The sequence below is a fragment of the Podarcis raffonei genome, chromosome 1, assembly GCF_027172205.1.
Source record: "Podarcis raffonei isolate rPodRaf1 chromosome 1, rPodRaf1.pri, whole genome shotgun sequence".
NCBI lineage: Eukaryota > Metazoa > Chordata > Lepidosauria > Squamata > Lacertidae > Podarcis > Podarcis raffonei.
Window position 1 is genome coordinate 43,850,044 of NC_070602.1, and position 15,385 is coordinate 43,865,428.

General features: G+C 39.6%; 1 protein-coding gene across 4 annotated transcripts in view; it reads left to right on the forward strand.

Moving 5' to 3' along the window:
- The window catches only part of LOC128411186 (MAX gene-associated protein-like), a 38,229-nt gene extending 23,467 nt beyond the window's left edge, over positions 1 to 14,762 (forward strand). For all 4 annotated transcript variants that reach the window (XM_053383305.1, XM_053383314.1, XM_053383324.1 and 1 more), the window contains 10 exons: positions 417 to 695; positions 1,469 to 3,468; positions 5,071 to 5,195; positions 5,638 to 5,686; positions 6,685 to 6,870; positions 7,866 to 7,977; positions 8,254 to 8,493; positions 8,929 to 9,099; positions 9,495 to 9,647; positions 11,290 to 14,762. In XM_053383305.1, the coding sequence (XP_053239280.1) occupies positions 417 to 695; positions 1,469 to 3,468; positions 5,071 to 5,195; positions 5,638 to 5,686; positions 6,685 to 6,870; positions 7,866 to 7,977; positions 8,254 to 8,493; positions 8,929 to 9,099; positions 9,495 to 9,647; positions 11,290 to 12,512 (4,538 nt within the window). In that variant the 3' untranslated portion in view covers positions 12,513 to 14,762. The remainder of the gene's footprint in view (positions 1 to 416; positions 696 to 1,468; positions 3,469 to 5,070; positions 5,196 to 5,637; positions 5,687 to 6,684; positions 6,871 to 7,865; positions 7,978 to 8,253; positions 8,494 to 8,928; positions 9,100 to 9,494; positions 9,648 to 11,289) is intronic.
- The last annotated feature ends 623 nt before the right edge of the window (positions 14,763 to 15,385 follow it).

Sequence of the window (15,385 nt, forward strand, 5' to 3'; positions counted from 1 at the left end):
ATGCAAAAAGACTTCCTTGTGGGTGGAAAGTATGAGAATATCTGGTTTAGAATAAAAGGGACTTTAGTGAATTGGCATGAACTTGTGTGTGTAGAGATGTCCTGGGGAAAACTGGTAAGAACTGTTTGAAATGGGTTTGTATTCTTTCAAGCCCACTTTTGCTCTTGGGAAGTTGCTTCCAGTTGGGGAATTAAATATTAGTTGCTAGAACAAACAGCAGAAGCTGTTGCTTTCATATTATTGTTACAAGTTCCTCATAATGATCTGTCTGATACCTGCTGGAAGCAGAATGTAGGAACTGATGGAACTTTGGTCACATAGATTCTTCTTTGTTGTTTTTTTTTTAAAAATGCTCTGTAAATCTTGTTGTATAAATGGGACTTTGTTAAGAAGAGTGTTATTTCCTAATATGGCAGGTACTACAAGCCCTCCAGGATTGTCTCCTGGAGCAGAGAAACGCATGGGACCACAGCTGCTTTTGATTCCAGTACCTCAGAGTTCTCCTACATTACGACCTCAACAAAACACGCAAGTTGCTCAGGGGAAGAGAATGATTTTGCAGCCTCTAAGGAATCCTGCTGGTGTGAATCTCTACCGACACCCCAATGGGCAGATTATCCAGCTTGTTCCGCTGCACCAGTTCCAACCTGCAGGACCCCAACCTAGTTTATCACCCGTAATGTTACGTAATCCAGGTACAGAATGCTGCACATCTTATTTATTTTATTTTCTGAGAGAGATCAGTTAAATACTGGGGGAGGGGAAGCATAGTTTCCTATAATTGTGCATCTATTTTTGTTCAGTGCCTAAAGTTAGTTTTAAAATTTTATTGTAATTCATATGCTGCCTTTTAATATAAAATGCTTCCAGGCCAGGTCTCAAATACGATATAAATATACATCGCAGCGGCAATAGTTGTAAAATCAGAGCAGCATAAAATAAAAGTCTTAGGAAAATTAAGTACTACGGTTGAAGGCATCAGAGTAGGTGTCACGCAAGCCTCCCTCAGAAGAGTATTCTGATAATAGGGCCATCACCCACCACCAAGGTAGCTAGTTACATCCAAGTCCACAGGGGGCAAGAGGACTGCCCAAAGGAAGTCTTCCAATGACTTCTGTAGCCTGGTTTGTACAAAATGTTGAACCATAGTTGAAACTAAACTTTGGTATAACCCAATTGAAGACGTGCAGGTGCTCATAGCTAATGCATTTCTGGCTGCTGCGCTGCCAGAAACAAGCCGGAGTTTATTACTTATTAAATTTATATCCCACCCTTCCTCCCCAAAGAGCATTGTCATATGTTTGAACCCAGTCTCATGGTTTGTTTTGAGAGAAACCATGAGCAGTGAGCCAAAAACAAAACAAATTTTCCCCCTTTCAAAACTATCCTTGCACAGTTTGCTTTCATCAAACAAAAATGAGTTATCAGGTGGCAAGAATTACTAATAGCATTTCTCAATTCATTACAGGATCTGTTGTAGAAATCCGGTTGCCAAGCCCTTCTAAGCTTCCTGAGGTATCTGTGTGTCAGTCCTCTGTGGTTTCATCAGTGATCCCAACCACCCTGGCTGCTTCGGTTCTGTCTGCAACGCCTCCTGTATTGTCTGTTTCTCCAACAACAAAGGCCATGTCTGTTTTGCCCGAGACGGCAACCACTGCAGCTGCTTCTATATTATCTGGAATCCAAACCATCTCTGCCCCTTTGATGTTATCTGTGCCCCCTACTGCTGGGGTTCCTTTGGGGTCGTCTGTTGACCCTTCCATTACGCCTATGCCCCCTGCTGCTGAAACTCCTTCAGTTTTGCCTGTGCCCACTGCTGCTGAGGACCCTCCTGCTCTGACCATGCCCCTTAGTACCACAGAAGCTTCTCTATTACCCAGAACCCCTACCACTGAGACCCCATTAATGTTACCTGTGCTCCCTACTGCTTCACCCATATCTTCTGCCACTGAAGCTCCTTCAGGGTTATCCATGTCTCCTGCTTCAGCCGTGTCCTGTGCTGCTGAAGCTCCTTCTGCTTCAACCATGGCCCCACCTACAGACCAGACGTCGCAGGCCATTGGATCTGGGCCCACACTTCCTATTTCAGCTGCTCAGTCAGAACCGGTCATTTCTCCTGTCTCACAGGCTGGCACTTTGACTATGAGGATTTCTCCTTTGGGGGTTAGTCAGACAACTTCAGATTCTAAAATAACATGCAACACCAGCAGCACACCAGATAGTACAGATCATCTAATAGCTCTTCAGTCAGGCAGTTTTGCCTTGCTTCAGGTTCCAGGGCAGAAGAAAGTTCCAACTTCCATTTTGAAACAAGTTGAGGTAAATAGCACATCTCAGAAAGATGAGTTGAGTTCAGTTAAGACAGAAGGAAAGACAAGATGCTTGCAAGAGGTGGAGGCTATGGGGTCAGAAGTCACAATGTCAGATTCCAGACAGGAAGAAAATAAGTTGCCAGAAAACCATTTAGAGCCCTCTTGTGAAAAGCTCACGTGTGACAGGAATGCTATAACCTCAGAGACAGCCGAGAAGGATGCAGAAATCTTGGAAGAATTAGCAAGTGATGATCCTATCCTTGAACCTGAGATTGCATCATTGGACCGCTCCTACATCAGCCAGGAAATAAAGTCTGGGGGAAATAAAGTGATGGCTAATGTTAAACATCCTGAAGACACCCCAAATGAAGTTTCATGTAGTTCTGAGAGCGTTACTGAGAGTTGCAGTCAAACTGCAGTCCTTGCACATGATGCATTAAACAAGCAGAAAGTACCACAACTAAAGAACTCAAATGAGGAAGAAGCGCAAACACAAAGCACAGCAACTGATTCAGAAGGAGCTGAACAGAAACAGTTAGAAACAGATGAGGAAATGATTATTGAACCATCTCAGAAGCCTTGGGATGAGTGCAAGGTAGAAACGAATTGTGCAGAAAAACTGGAGAAAAAAACGAAATCATATCTGAGTCCACGGGGAAATGAAGACCAGGAACTACTAAGGCAAAACATGAAGGAAAAGGGTCATTCTGTGGCAGCACAGAGGGATAGAGGCGAGGTCAGAAGGAAGCATAAGGTTACTAGTGCAAATGGTCAAAATACCACATTGGGAAGCATATATGCAAATAATGCACTAGAATTTTCATATAAAAGAGATACTGGTGTTCAGAAAGATAACTTGACTGTTAAAGATGGCCTTGTTCAAGTTAGCAAAACTTGGAGCAAAACATCGAGGCCTTCAGATGCTTTGGAAAACAAAAATAAGAATGGTGCTGATGAGTTTGTAAAGAAATTTCCTAAATGTGAGAAACAGAATATACTGAAAACCAGTTATCACAGAAAGGATTCTCTGCCTGCCATTATTAATATTACCATGGATAATACAGAAAAAGATGAAAAAACAGATGATTCTGCAGATGAGATGGCCGACGAAGCATCTGGCTATCAAAGTGAAGATATAGTGAATGTAGAAACACTGGTGAGTACATCTTTAAATTGGAAGCACAACTCATTGTAAAATTGTTTTGCTGGTTTTATATGGATTTTGCGTGCTGTCATTTCTTTCTTTCCCTCCAACGATAGTGCCAAAGACTTTTATGTTCACTCAGCCCTTGGTTTGTGCCTGCATCCTATGATTTTGTACTATTCCTGATTATTAGTTTGTGATCAGATGTATGTATTGGTTTTCAGGTAAGTAAAAGTTTGAAAGCCACAGACATTAAGTAGGTAAAAAGAAGTAATAGGTAAGACATTAAGAACTGTGATGAGGACAGAGCAGGTAGTGGGAAGGAAGAACAACGAAGAACTGCAAGGCAGGGGTGGACTTAGGGTTATAAATCACTGCCTTATAAAGGAGGAAACTATTTAAATACTTCAAAACTGAATTCTTGGCCAATTATACAAAAAATAATGGGTTGTTTTCCAAAGTGAGTAGTTTAAATAGAAGAGCAATTCTAAAAATATTATTTACCTTTTAGTATGTTGCTGATCTTGATATCCTTTAGCGCTAAGAAACTCTTCTTGTCAGTGCAAGTATTCATGCTTGCACAATGGAACTCCCTCCCCTCCGCAAAAAATAATAATAATGTTAATGTTCTGGGTTTTCATTTAGTCCTTCAGAGTGGATTTAGAGAGGGCACAGGGCATGTGTGAGTGAAGGGGGAAATTATGTTGCACAGTCAGAAAGCCTTGTGCTGGTGGAACAAGTTAGTTGGGTACTGACATTGGTTCTAATCTTAAGTTTCAAGTCTGGGCAAATTGTCCATTTAAAAGAACTAACCTGCAAGAGTAGTGATGCTGGCTTCTCAAGGTAATATCTAGGATGTAGATCATAAGATATACAGTATTGAGCTTCCATGTACATGATGAAACAAAATGTATTTAAAATGTGTAACTATGTAAGTTACATAGTACCTGTAAAAAAAACTACTGACTTATATCCATTTTCCCGCGCACCATTTTTCTATTACACCTTGAACATATGTGGGTTTTTAATTGGTATCAAGATTCAGCATACTTCTTCCCCCATTGCTAACTTTTCTTTGCTTCAGGATAACTTGTTTATTTTCGTATGATTTGTATTTTTAATTTTTATTAACAGTTTAAAAAGAAAATACTTGCAATTTAGAATGAAGTTGTTTTCTTTTTTCTGCCTGTTCCTTTTACAACATGGAACATTTCTGTTATATCTACAGAATGTAAATGCATTCCGCAGTTACATGAGAGTAGTAACAAAAGATTGTGCCTGACACTGCATGGATAAACTATCATGTTTTCAGTTGTTATGATACAAAGTTTCAGATTAAACTGATTATTGTTTGCTTATACTTTTACGTTTATGAATTCTGCTATACTTCCTCAGTGATTCAATACTTGTTTTTATATCAATGTTATATCTGCTTTAGTGTTAAAAATACTTAATTTTATCAATGCAGTTGTTGCATAGAAAAATTGCTGTGAATTATATCATCACTTCTTAAAGATGTAGTTTTTTCTTACGTACTTATTTTTTAAAAAGAACTAGCATGTCTTGCTGTGAATTGTCTGTAAGTTGAGCATTGTCTTTTAAATCTTGTTCCAGAGTGAAAGTGAATCTAACGAATCAGAGGAGAATGTGGACATTGAGACTGTGGAGGAACTTACAGAGCAAATTAACATTGCTCGGCTGAAAGCTACAGCTGCCCATGTCATATTGTCCAAACAACTGTAAGCATTTAAAATAATAATAATAATTGTAATAGTTTTACCATCAATTATGTAGTTCTAGATCATTAAAAATGTAATGATCCCACTTGACCTAGGCGCTAATGAGACCTCTTTGGAGGAAGAGGCTTGAGGCCCCATGTAGCACCCCACTGCCACAGAAGACATTGTGCTTCAGGGAACAAGATTGTTTCCTTGAGGCCAAGGTAGTTGACCTGGAGACCTTCAGAGGCATTATAGCTGCACCACACTGCCATGGAGAATGAGGGTTTTGGGTGCCATTCTGAAGGGGGGGAAAGATGATCCTTATTAGGGACGCAGGACAAGCAGTTACTCCTTTGTGACAAAGAATTGCTCCTCTGAGGGACAGGGGCATCCATGTGTCTCAAGATAAACCCGACTGGAAACCCGCACAACCAAAATGACATCCATTTTTCTCTTGCAGGAACTCTGTGCATGACCATTCTAGTCAGAAGATTGCCAAGACTCCCAAGGTAGATACATGTCTGTTTACTTGTTTTTGTTCTTCTCTGTAATACATGTTGCCAGTCCCAAAGATGCACCAGTTTATTTTTTAGTGTCTCTAAGGGTGGAGCAAGATGTGCCGCTGTTTAGTACCTAATATGCAAATCCTGTATTATGCCCCGCTCCACCTCCATAATATTTAGTGAGACTTACCAGTGTTTCTCCTCCAGTGAGACAGAGTATATGAATGTCGAAAAGCAGGGAAAAACAGGAGAGCTCTGTATGGGGGTGCCATTGTTAACAGCATCTGGTTCTACTCTCAAGCTATAGGGGGCCAGCTTGGCTATGAGATATCCAGAACAAGAAAATGAAGGTTCCAAGGACTGGCTATTGCAGAAGAGTCTGCATTGCTATGTCCTTCTCCTTTGCACACATTGCTGTTCCCTGGGTCAGTAGAGAAGAGAGGAAAAAGGGGAAATCCAAGTGCAAGAAATTCAGTATTTAAAAATGTATTTCGTTTCTAACACCTGGAGATTTTTCCTTTATTTTGGCGGGGGGGGTTTGCTTGCTGGTGTTTCTGTCCCAATTTTAATAGTTTTAGTGAATCATTGGCTCAGGTGGGTTGCTCATACTTCAGCCTGTCTAAGACAGTACTTTGTTACTGCCATCTTATTTTAATGTTTTCTGCAGAATTAATTTGCTATATACTTTGGACTCTACTTGTGACCACCACCGCTGAGGGCATTCCTCGCACATGTGGTTGTGCCTAGATTTTGTAACACTCATTGTTCTAACTGAGAATCAATAGCTTTTGCTCTGGTTCATTTATGGCTCATTTATGGCTCATTTCCCATGCAGCATCTCCAGAGTCAGATACCTCCTTAAGCTCCACCTTTTAAAAGTTCCATTCAGTTTTGTTGAAATGCTGGACCAGGACTTAAAGTTATACATGTACGAGTCACTGTTTGGGCTGCATGTCTATATGTTTTGAACAGTTCACAAGAGGAGCTGTGTTTTTGCTTTTCAGCCACAACCTGAATTGCCAAACAAAAAGCCAAAGAATGAGGAAGAAACCTTTTCAAATTACCGCGAAACACACACAGCAAATGAACGTCGCCGTCGTAAGGAAATGAGGAGACTCTTTGAAAAACTGAAGGTTACTTTAGGATTGCAGATGGTCCCCAAGGTTTCCAAATGTTTCATCCTGAAACAGGTTGGTATTTTATATCTTGGAGGGAGGCAGCAGGACAAAGTTGCATGTTGACAGAAAAAGAGATGGACATTTCTGCAGTTACTATTCATCAACTTACTATCATGGCAATCACCTGACTATAGAATCTTTGATTGATTGATTGATTGATTGATTTGTTAGTGGTATAAATCAGCATAAAATGGATTTTTGAGCAAGAACAGTCACTCCAAAGAGAAAATGCTTTGTTTGGATTTTTAATGCTTGTATGTCTCATGGAAGGAACTATATTAAAAAAGGCATCCCATCCTCTGTGTGAGAGAAGGGAGTGGTCCCTTTTCTAAGAGGGCAGCTCACAGGGATATTTAAGAATTGCTTGTCAAACTAACTATTACTTTTCAAAAGATCTTCCCAATTAAGTAGAGACACATTTTTAATTTATTCAGAAGACATCTTAAGGCAGCCCTGTTCAGGGAAGTTTTTAATGTGTGATCTTTTAGTGTATTTTTGGTTTCTATGGAAGCCGCCCAGAGTGGCTGGGGAAACCCAGCCAGATGGGCGGGGTACAAATAATAAATTATTATTATTATTATGAAAAGGTTTTAATTGATTCATCAAATGGATTAATCAACTGAGCATTTCATCTCCGCATTACATACTGGAAACTCAAAAGACATGTGAATAGCAATTGGAAAACCCCTTAAGTGCCTATTTTGTGTCTCGTCAATTCTTTTTCATAGCACCTTTGGTAAAAACAAAAGCAAAACAACTGCAGTTTATCATTCACACTCTGTTTTTGCCAGGTATTTGGCTTGCCTTCTTTGTAGAGTGCTGCTTTTTCCTCTAAAACATTCTCAGGAGATCTATCTTCAGAATGTAGCAGAAGCAGTTTGCAGTTTTTTTGTTTAGCTTTTCACAAATCTCTCTTCCACATAAGTAGGAAGAAAGAGAAGCTGCCTTTATTTACTTTTAGGTATATTCTGCTGGAATCTAAAAGTGGGTCCTTGGTCCTTTTTCAGGCCTTGGAGGAGATACAGGGGCTAACGGATCAAGCAGACAAACTCTTGGGTCAGAAAAACTTGTTGATGCGCAAGCAGGACACCTTGATCCGTAAAGTATCTGCCCTTTCAGGTGAGTTGACATTAAAGAGAAAGCCGTAAAACCTGAAGAGAGCCTCTGGGATATGGGGATCCTGGGATTGTCCCAAGAGCTACTATTTCAAATACATGAAAGGTACTAAGTTGCTGAAGTTTTTTACTCCATGGAAATTAAACCCCAAGAGCTGTAAAGTTGTGTAGGTGTGTCAAGTAATGTTGTGTAAGTTTTGTGCTATGAAACACTGCATGTTTAAGTTTTGGGAAGTATGCTAGATATGAGGGAGAACTTGACTACTCCTTTCCTCTGTAGGCAAGACACAGGAAGTAGTCTTGAAGAAGCTAGAATACATTTATGCAAAACAGAAAGCGGTAGAAGCACAAAAGAAGCAGCAGCAAGCAGAACCTATGGATGTGGTTGAAACTCTGGAGACTGCTAAGCCCTCAGTGGAAAACAGCCCCTCTTCTCTCTTTAAAGAGATGAAACCAGCAGCCTTGTCCAGCAAGCATACAAAACCATTGATACTTTCCAGGAAAGGAAGCTGTGCCACAGGTAGGCTAAGTGAACATGGATTAGTTGAATATCACACAAATGGGTATTCTCGGAAGCATTGTATTTGCAAGTCTTACGTAGCCTACCATATTATGCATAGTGCAAGTTTTTTTTATTAAAACAAAAGTAAGGAGACTTACCAATAGAAAACATGTAATTCTCACATACCTCTAGTATATAGTTCAGCCTGCATAAGACAGTACTTTGTTACTGCCGTCTTATTTTAATGTTTTCTGCAGAATTAATTTGTTTTCATATTTGCTGCTTAAAACTTGCTGTGTGTTGTTAACCCACTGTTAAATTTAGTATTGGTAACAGTGGGTTACATTTTTGAATGCCATGAGGTTGATTGGTGAAGTAAATACTGATATATATAACGCTGCTTCACTTTTTACACTCTTATCTTCACACATCTTTCTTTTGACTTCCTTGTAGGGGACATACCCATGACATTAACAAATGCTAGCCTAGTAATGACAGCAAATGGCCAGGTGCTTGCATTCAAGAGTCCCTTGGTGCCAGGACAAGTTGCTGCCTTCCCTTCCACACTCCTGCAAACTGAACTCAAATCAGAGGCTGACAGCAGTAATGGGACAGGACAGCCAGGTAAAGGTCACAAAATGACTGAAAAAAATCAAAGCTGGATGTGTGACTATTTCTGAATGGAACTTTTAAAAGCAAGCCTTCTTCATAAAAAGTGAAAAGTATTTCTCTTAGGTTGTCTCTTCCAATTTCCAGTCTTGATATTTTTAAAAATGTAATACTTATTTCTGTACCTATGCCTTAGAGAAGTAGATAATTGATTTTTGCTGAAGGAATATCAAGGAGATATTGATATACAAATAGTACAAGGAATCTTGTGGATGGTACCTGTTACTAGATGAGCTGAAACAAAATGTTCCTCTGAAACCATGTGTTTACCATAATAGCTAATCTGCTTAATATTTTTTTCCTTGACAGTATGTGTGAAAGTTAACTCACTGTTTCTCGCTTAATATAAGGTATTGCTTCTGTGATGATTCAGTTGCCAGGCTCAGCAGTACCAGTGGAAGTGAAAGGTATCCTTCCGAACTCCACAGTTCCCATTACCTTGTCTGCTGTAACCAGTAACTCACTCACTCCAGTTGCAGAAACAGCTCCAGAGCTCACTTCAGGTAAAGTTGCATTAGTTCCTTACTAAATTTCTGGCACTGAAAAAATGAATTCTAACTGCAATAACTTACATGCTTCCTCTTTCTCCCTATTGTATTTAATTGATTTATAGAAATACTTATATACTACCCTCTTGCAAAAGATCAGGGTACAGCAACATAAAAAACCTTTAAAAGAAGCATAGAATGATCACGAAAATGACTGGCTACTCAAGGAAATGTAAACAACTACATAAGCCTGTCAGGATGTAATAAATATTACTGTCTCACCTCAACAGTCCTTTGTTGCCAAAAATGTACAGTGCACTTTCCAGCACTGCCCACAAATGATTTGTGTTACAACTCGCAACATATGCGATCACTATAGCTAAAGAAATTCTTCATGTATGTCTCAAGTCTCACAGGTGTTCCCATGGAAATGTGGCCTGTGCTGCTTTAAAATGTGGCTGCAGTAACAAAAACTTCATTATATTCACATGTACAGTGCTGGGGTAGGGGTGTATTTGGCAGTATAAAGATTACCTCATGAACAACTGGCATCCAGCACCTCTGAGGATGAGGCATGTATGCCTGGACCTATATGTAGTTGTTGTCAGTGGCCCCAAGGTTTCCATAGTGTGAATTGCCCCAGAAATGATACAGGCAGCAGAAGATTGTCCCTAAAATTGACCTCTGCACCAGAGAATTAGAAAGTAGCTGATGTAACACAGCTTTTTAAATGGGTTCAGTGAAGAATCTGTGAAATGACAGACCAGTTAGCTTAACATTTGCTCAGCTTAAAATAGTGGAAATTATTATTAAATACCTTTTTTTACAGGACTTCTTTACCCCAGTCCAGGGTCCTAATTTGTCATCCCCCCCGCTCCACTTTTTGTCTACATGCCAGTCCACTGATTGGAACTGTAAAAAGAAAAAAGAGAAATAAAGTAGACACACACACAACCCCTCACCCTGAAAGGGATGCAAACCGCTCTTTTGAGGGGACAATTTGAATTGATCAGCTGAGGAAGAGGGCTATGTACACTGTGCACATACATGAGTTTTGCATTCAAGGGCAGTGGGTGGCCAAAGGTGAATGTGACCCTCAGGCCAAATGTGGCTTGCCACCCTGATTCCTGCTGAAGGAGAATGTTTTTTATCACTTCTGCAAAAGGAAGTCCTGCCTCGCCCAGCTGTTGGACTTCTTCAAGAGTATTGGTTATCAGGGTTATGGAAAGAGGATCGTCCTCTTCTGAATCAGTAACTGCTTAAAGAGCAGGCAGCATAGAGTAGAAATAAATGGATAGTTTTTACGGAGAAGGGAAATCTAGGGATCCCCCAAGTAATACTTTGGTGTTTTTTAACTTCATAAATAACCTAGAGCTGTGGTTTCCAATTACCTAAGTACTGCTGACCCCCTGTTTTTCAAACGCCAACAAAATGGGTAGTCAACAAAATGAAGTTTATTATAAATAACTGTGAAGTGATGCAGATTGGGGCAATTCCCCCCCCCCAACTTCAGGGTATGTTTATAAGGCCTGAACAGGCAGAGGCTAACAAGGAAGGAGATCTGCTGAAGTGATAAGTGGTTTACATTTGGAGAAGCCGTTTAGGACAGATCCTGTCTCCAGTATTCTAACAGGCCTTTCTTTGTTCTGGCTTACAGAAAGTGAAGACTCATTCATGATGCCAAGAATAGTAAATGTGACATCACTGGCTACTGAAGAAGATACAAATTTAAACCTGGATGCAAATAAGAATCCTGATGTAACCTTGGATACTGATTCCCAGACACCTGAGACTTCCTTGCAGGTAGTATCACATAACACTACTGATCTTCGGTCACCAGAAAAAGCAGAACCTTCTTCTGTAAAAGGGAGAGGCACTACTGGAGCAGTACATGATTCTCTTAAGCGAAAAGAGAATTTCCCACAAATAACAAATGTCTCTAGTTTGAAGGCATCCCCAGAACCACTTGCAACAAAACCTGAAGAGTTAGCCGGAAATCAGGCAAGGTTAAAACAGATGAACAAGGGAAGTGATGGACAAAAATCAAAAGAGTCTTCATTTCAAAAGCTGCAAATTAATGAACCCAGTGACTCCGGGATAGAAATGGAGCTGCAAAAAGTAGCCTCTGCAATACATGAACCAGCACTGGATGCAAGTGACTTAATGGGCATAGAGGAAACTGATGACACAGATGAAACCCTCACCTCCCTGCTGAATGAAATTGCATTTCTCAATCAGCAGTTGAATGACGATGCTTCAGACATATCAGAACTCCCCAACTCCCTGAGCTCTGGCTTTTCTCTAGGAGATATGGAAAGTCGCAGGCAATCAACTACTGCAGAAGGCTCTCCCTTTCCGTTTGGTGCCATGAGTGGGAGCTTTAAGGACCTTTCTATAGTTCAAGAGAGCAGTGATTCCATAACTCCTCTCCTGCTTCACTTGGATGATGATGATCTACCTGATGGTAACAAGAACTCGGGAGATCCTTCGTCTGATTCTGATGCTTTAAAAATCATGTTAGGATCTGAAGTAAAGGACCCAAATCCTGATCACTCAGCAAATAGTTGTGGAAGTGAAAGTGGAAAAACTGAGCAATCTGTGGCAAAGACAAGAAGTGTGTCACCTCCCATTCTGCAGATGAAAACTAACCTGGAAGCTGGCAAAGCTGACATGGCATGGAGGCCTATGCCCAAACTGGCACCACTTGGACTAAAAGCTGCTAACTTTCCATTAGAATCAGAGGGACAGAATACTAAGGTGATGCCTTCATTGGCACCCGTTGCTTCAAAAGAGATAAAAACTGCACAGCCAGTGACTAGTCCAAGTCAGGACGGTAATGAAACACTCACTTTAGCACCTGCGGCTGCAGAATCAAAATAGTATTGTGGCTCTACCTTCAGGTGCTTTTTGGTAATAATGTTTGATTTTTCAGAGGCTTCCATAGTTAATCAGAACTTCAATTATGACACATCTCCAACATCTAGATTCTTAGGTTGCATGTGCCAGCGTGCATGTAATATATGAGGCTAGATGTTTGAACTTGATTGGTAAAAGATGACATTCAATCAAGAGTAAGAGACTAGTCAGATAAATTATGCCCTTTTCTGACAGTCACAGAAAGCATCCATTTGAGATATTTTCAAACATTTTTAGCATTTCAGAAAAAATATTCAGGACTGTGAATAGGTTATATACATATATCTTAACATATTACTCAAGGGCCTCATACAAGCCTTTGAGGCACAAGATGTATTTTTTCCTCTAATATCTATAAATTGAATAGTTTGGGGGCTTTGCTTTTAACCTAGTGAATGTGAAAGGATTTCTTACTATAAAATGATTGTCTATTTTTGTACACAGGCTTTTTTTGTAAATACATAAAATAATGACATTTCATATATATCAAAAAGTTAATGATTATTTCTAATGATTGTAAATAAGAAATTTTGAGAACTAACATGGCATCTGAGTGCTCTGAGCAGGTCAATCACTGTTAAATCTGAAAATTGCTGCATTTTTCTTGTCTTGCATAATTGTACAAAGCAATGTAGATCTGTGTTCCAGCTATCCTGGCAGAAAGTATTAAGGCTTCCCACTCCCTGTTGTGATTTACTCATATTTGAAGCTCCTATCTCCAGGCTCAACCAGCTGGCGATAGCCAGTCTTCTGCATACATGCTGAAAGTAGTACACAAGGTCCAGTTTGCTCATACAGGAAAGTGTCCTGCATTATACATTAAGCCCCTCCCACTCTCCATCTGTGTGTAGGTTAGGTGTATTGGGGTGGACTTGCACATGATGGGTAGTTTCATTATCATTTCTCATGATGTTGATTAAATGTACTGTGTAGCCACTGAAACTCCCAATTTAAAGTAAAAAAAAACAGCACAGGGAAACTAGGATTTATTCTCTTGCCTGGTTCAGTTTTTCACAGAAAATTGCAGCCAAATGCTTTTACCTGCACTAGGAAAAGATACAGATATTAATATATTTTTCTTAATGGGGCTAAAAGCAGCTCGGGGTAAGATAGAGGATACAAAATGAGAAATGGTTAAGACATGCTCTCCCTCCATGCCAGAGCTTCACTTCGAAATGTAGCCTTAGCAATGTGCTTTAAATTTGATTTGATTTGTAATTCTACAAAGTAAAAGTTCTTGATGGGGATGCGGGATCTTGTCAGTGTAATGGAGGGAGCAATTCAGTATCTTCTGTAGTCTTCAGTCTTTTGTAAGTTCTCATTTCTTGCATGCTTCATGGTGTTCATTCAGTGCCTTAGGATTTGGAAGGGAATTTAGCATGGTAATCCTAACCTGCTTGGTTAGAATCTAATCAAGCACTTCTGTGTTAGAGATCAAAATTAGTTCAGTTGGCTAATTTCCCATTTTGTCTGCACTGACACCACCAGTATGCTAGAAACTCCACTTCTCATTGGGGCACATTTTCCTCAATTTTTCTGCTTCTTCCCTCAGCCCTTTTTGGCTACCATCTATTTGTATCAAGCTATTTAAAAAAATCCAGATAGGGGTCTGACAGAAAAATATACCACTAAAGACATCTTACACAAAACGGTTGGTTTGGAGGGACTGTATGTATGCATTATAATTAACAATAGGCATTGAAGAATTAGAGGGAAAACTCTGTGTAAGTAATCAGCAAGGATCTTCAAAGTACTGAATACCTTTCTTATAATTATTCTTTCCTCTCATCCTCCATATATGTGGCCCCAAGGCAAATCCAAGTACACCCTAAAACAGTTCTATGAGTTTTGTTTCAAATATAGTCTGGAAAATTATGTATGGGGATTTTTGTAAATAATATTTCAAGATTATGAATTTTATAGAGAGTGTTTTGTAATCGAGAGAACAACTGAAACCCTGAAATGAAATGGGCACATTTTCATTTGACCAAGATTTCTGGATATTTGACTTTTAATACATCTGTAAATAGGCTGAAATGTTGTTTTTTTAAAAAAGTATAAAGAAATGCCAGATTTCATTTTTACTGTACATTCTCTCTTTTTCTGAATTTTCCCCAAAACTAGTATTTTTGTAAACATTTAACCACAGAGCCTATCTCAGTAACTATAAAATGGGGAATCTGTAATATTAAAATAAATAGTCTTCAGCTAAAAGCTGGCCATGAACCATTATTTCTCTGAAAGAAGGCATATGAAAAAGGTTTTATTGGGTACAAGTTACATCACACATTCCTTGTAGTAATGGTTACAAAATGTAAGTCTTGCTTTGTTGAATAGGAAGGAAACAGTCTGAAAAGGAAATAGGCATTAATGAGTTACATAAATGTTTAATGACCAGGGAAGATAGTTCTGGAAGAGGAGGAGCTAAATAGCAGTTAGGCACTCCGCTGACTCATTTGGGACCATGTTGTCTCTACTGTAGCCTAGTGAAGTGGCTGCAAATTGGTAAAAGTTCTAGAATGTTCTTGTTATGATACACACCACCCTCTTTGGCAGAACTGTACCTTTTCCCTTGCTAAATACCGTAGTTAATGGATGGGACTCCCTGAGAATGTGGACTTCCAAGACCATGGTGGGGTCTTGGTGGGGAAGAATCTGGTGGGAGACTGGAACTCTGCCTTTAACTCTGCATTTTCCAACTTTCAGGTAGCAAGAATAAGGTAGAATTGTGTTCTATCAGTAATGGATACCTTTGGGAGAAACAAAAAATCAAGTTCCCATCGTAATGGAAGTGCTAACACTCCCATAGAGCAACTTTGACAGGCAACTGTCAACTC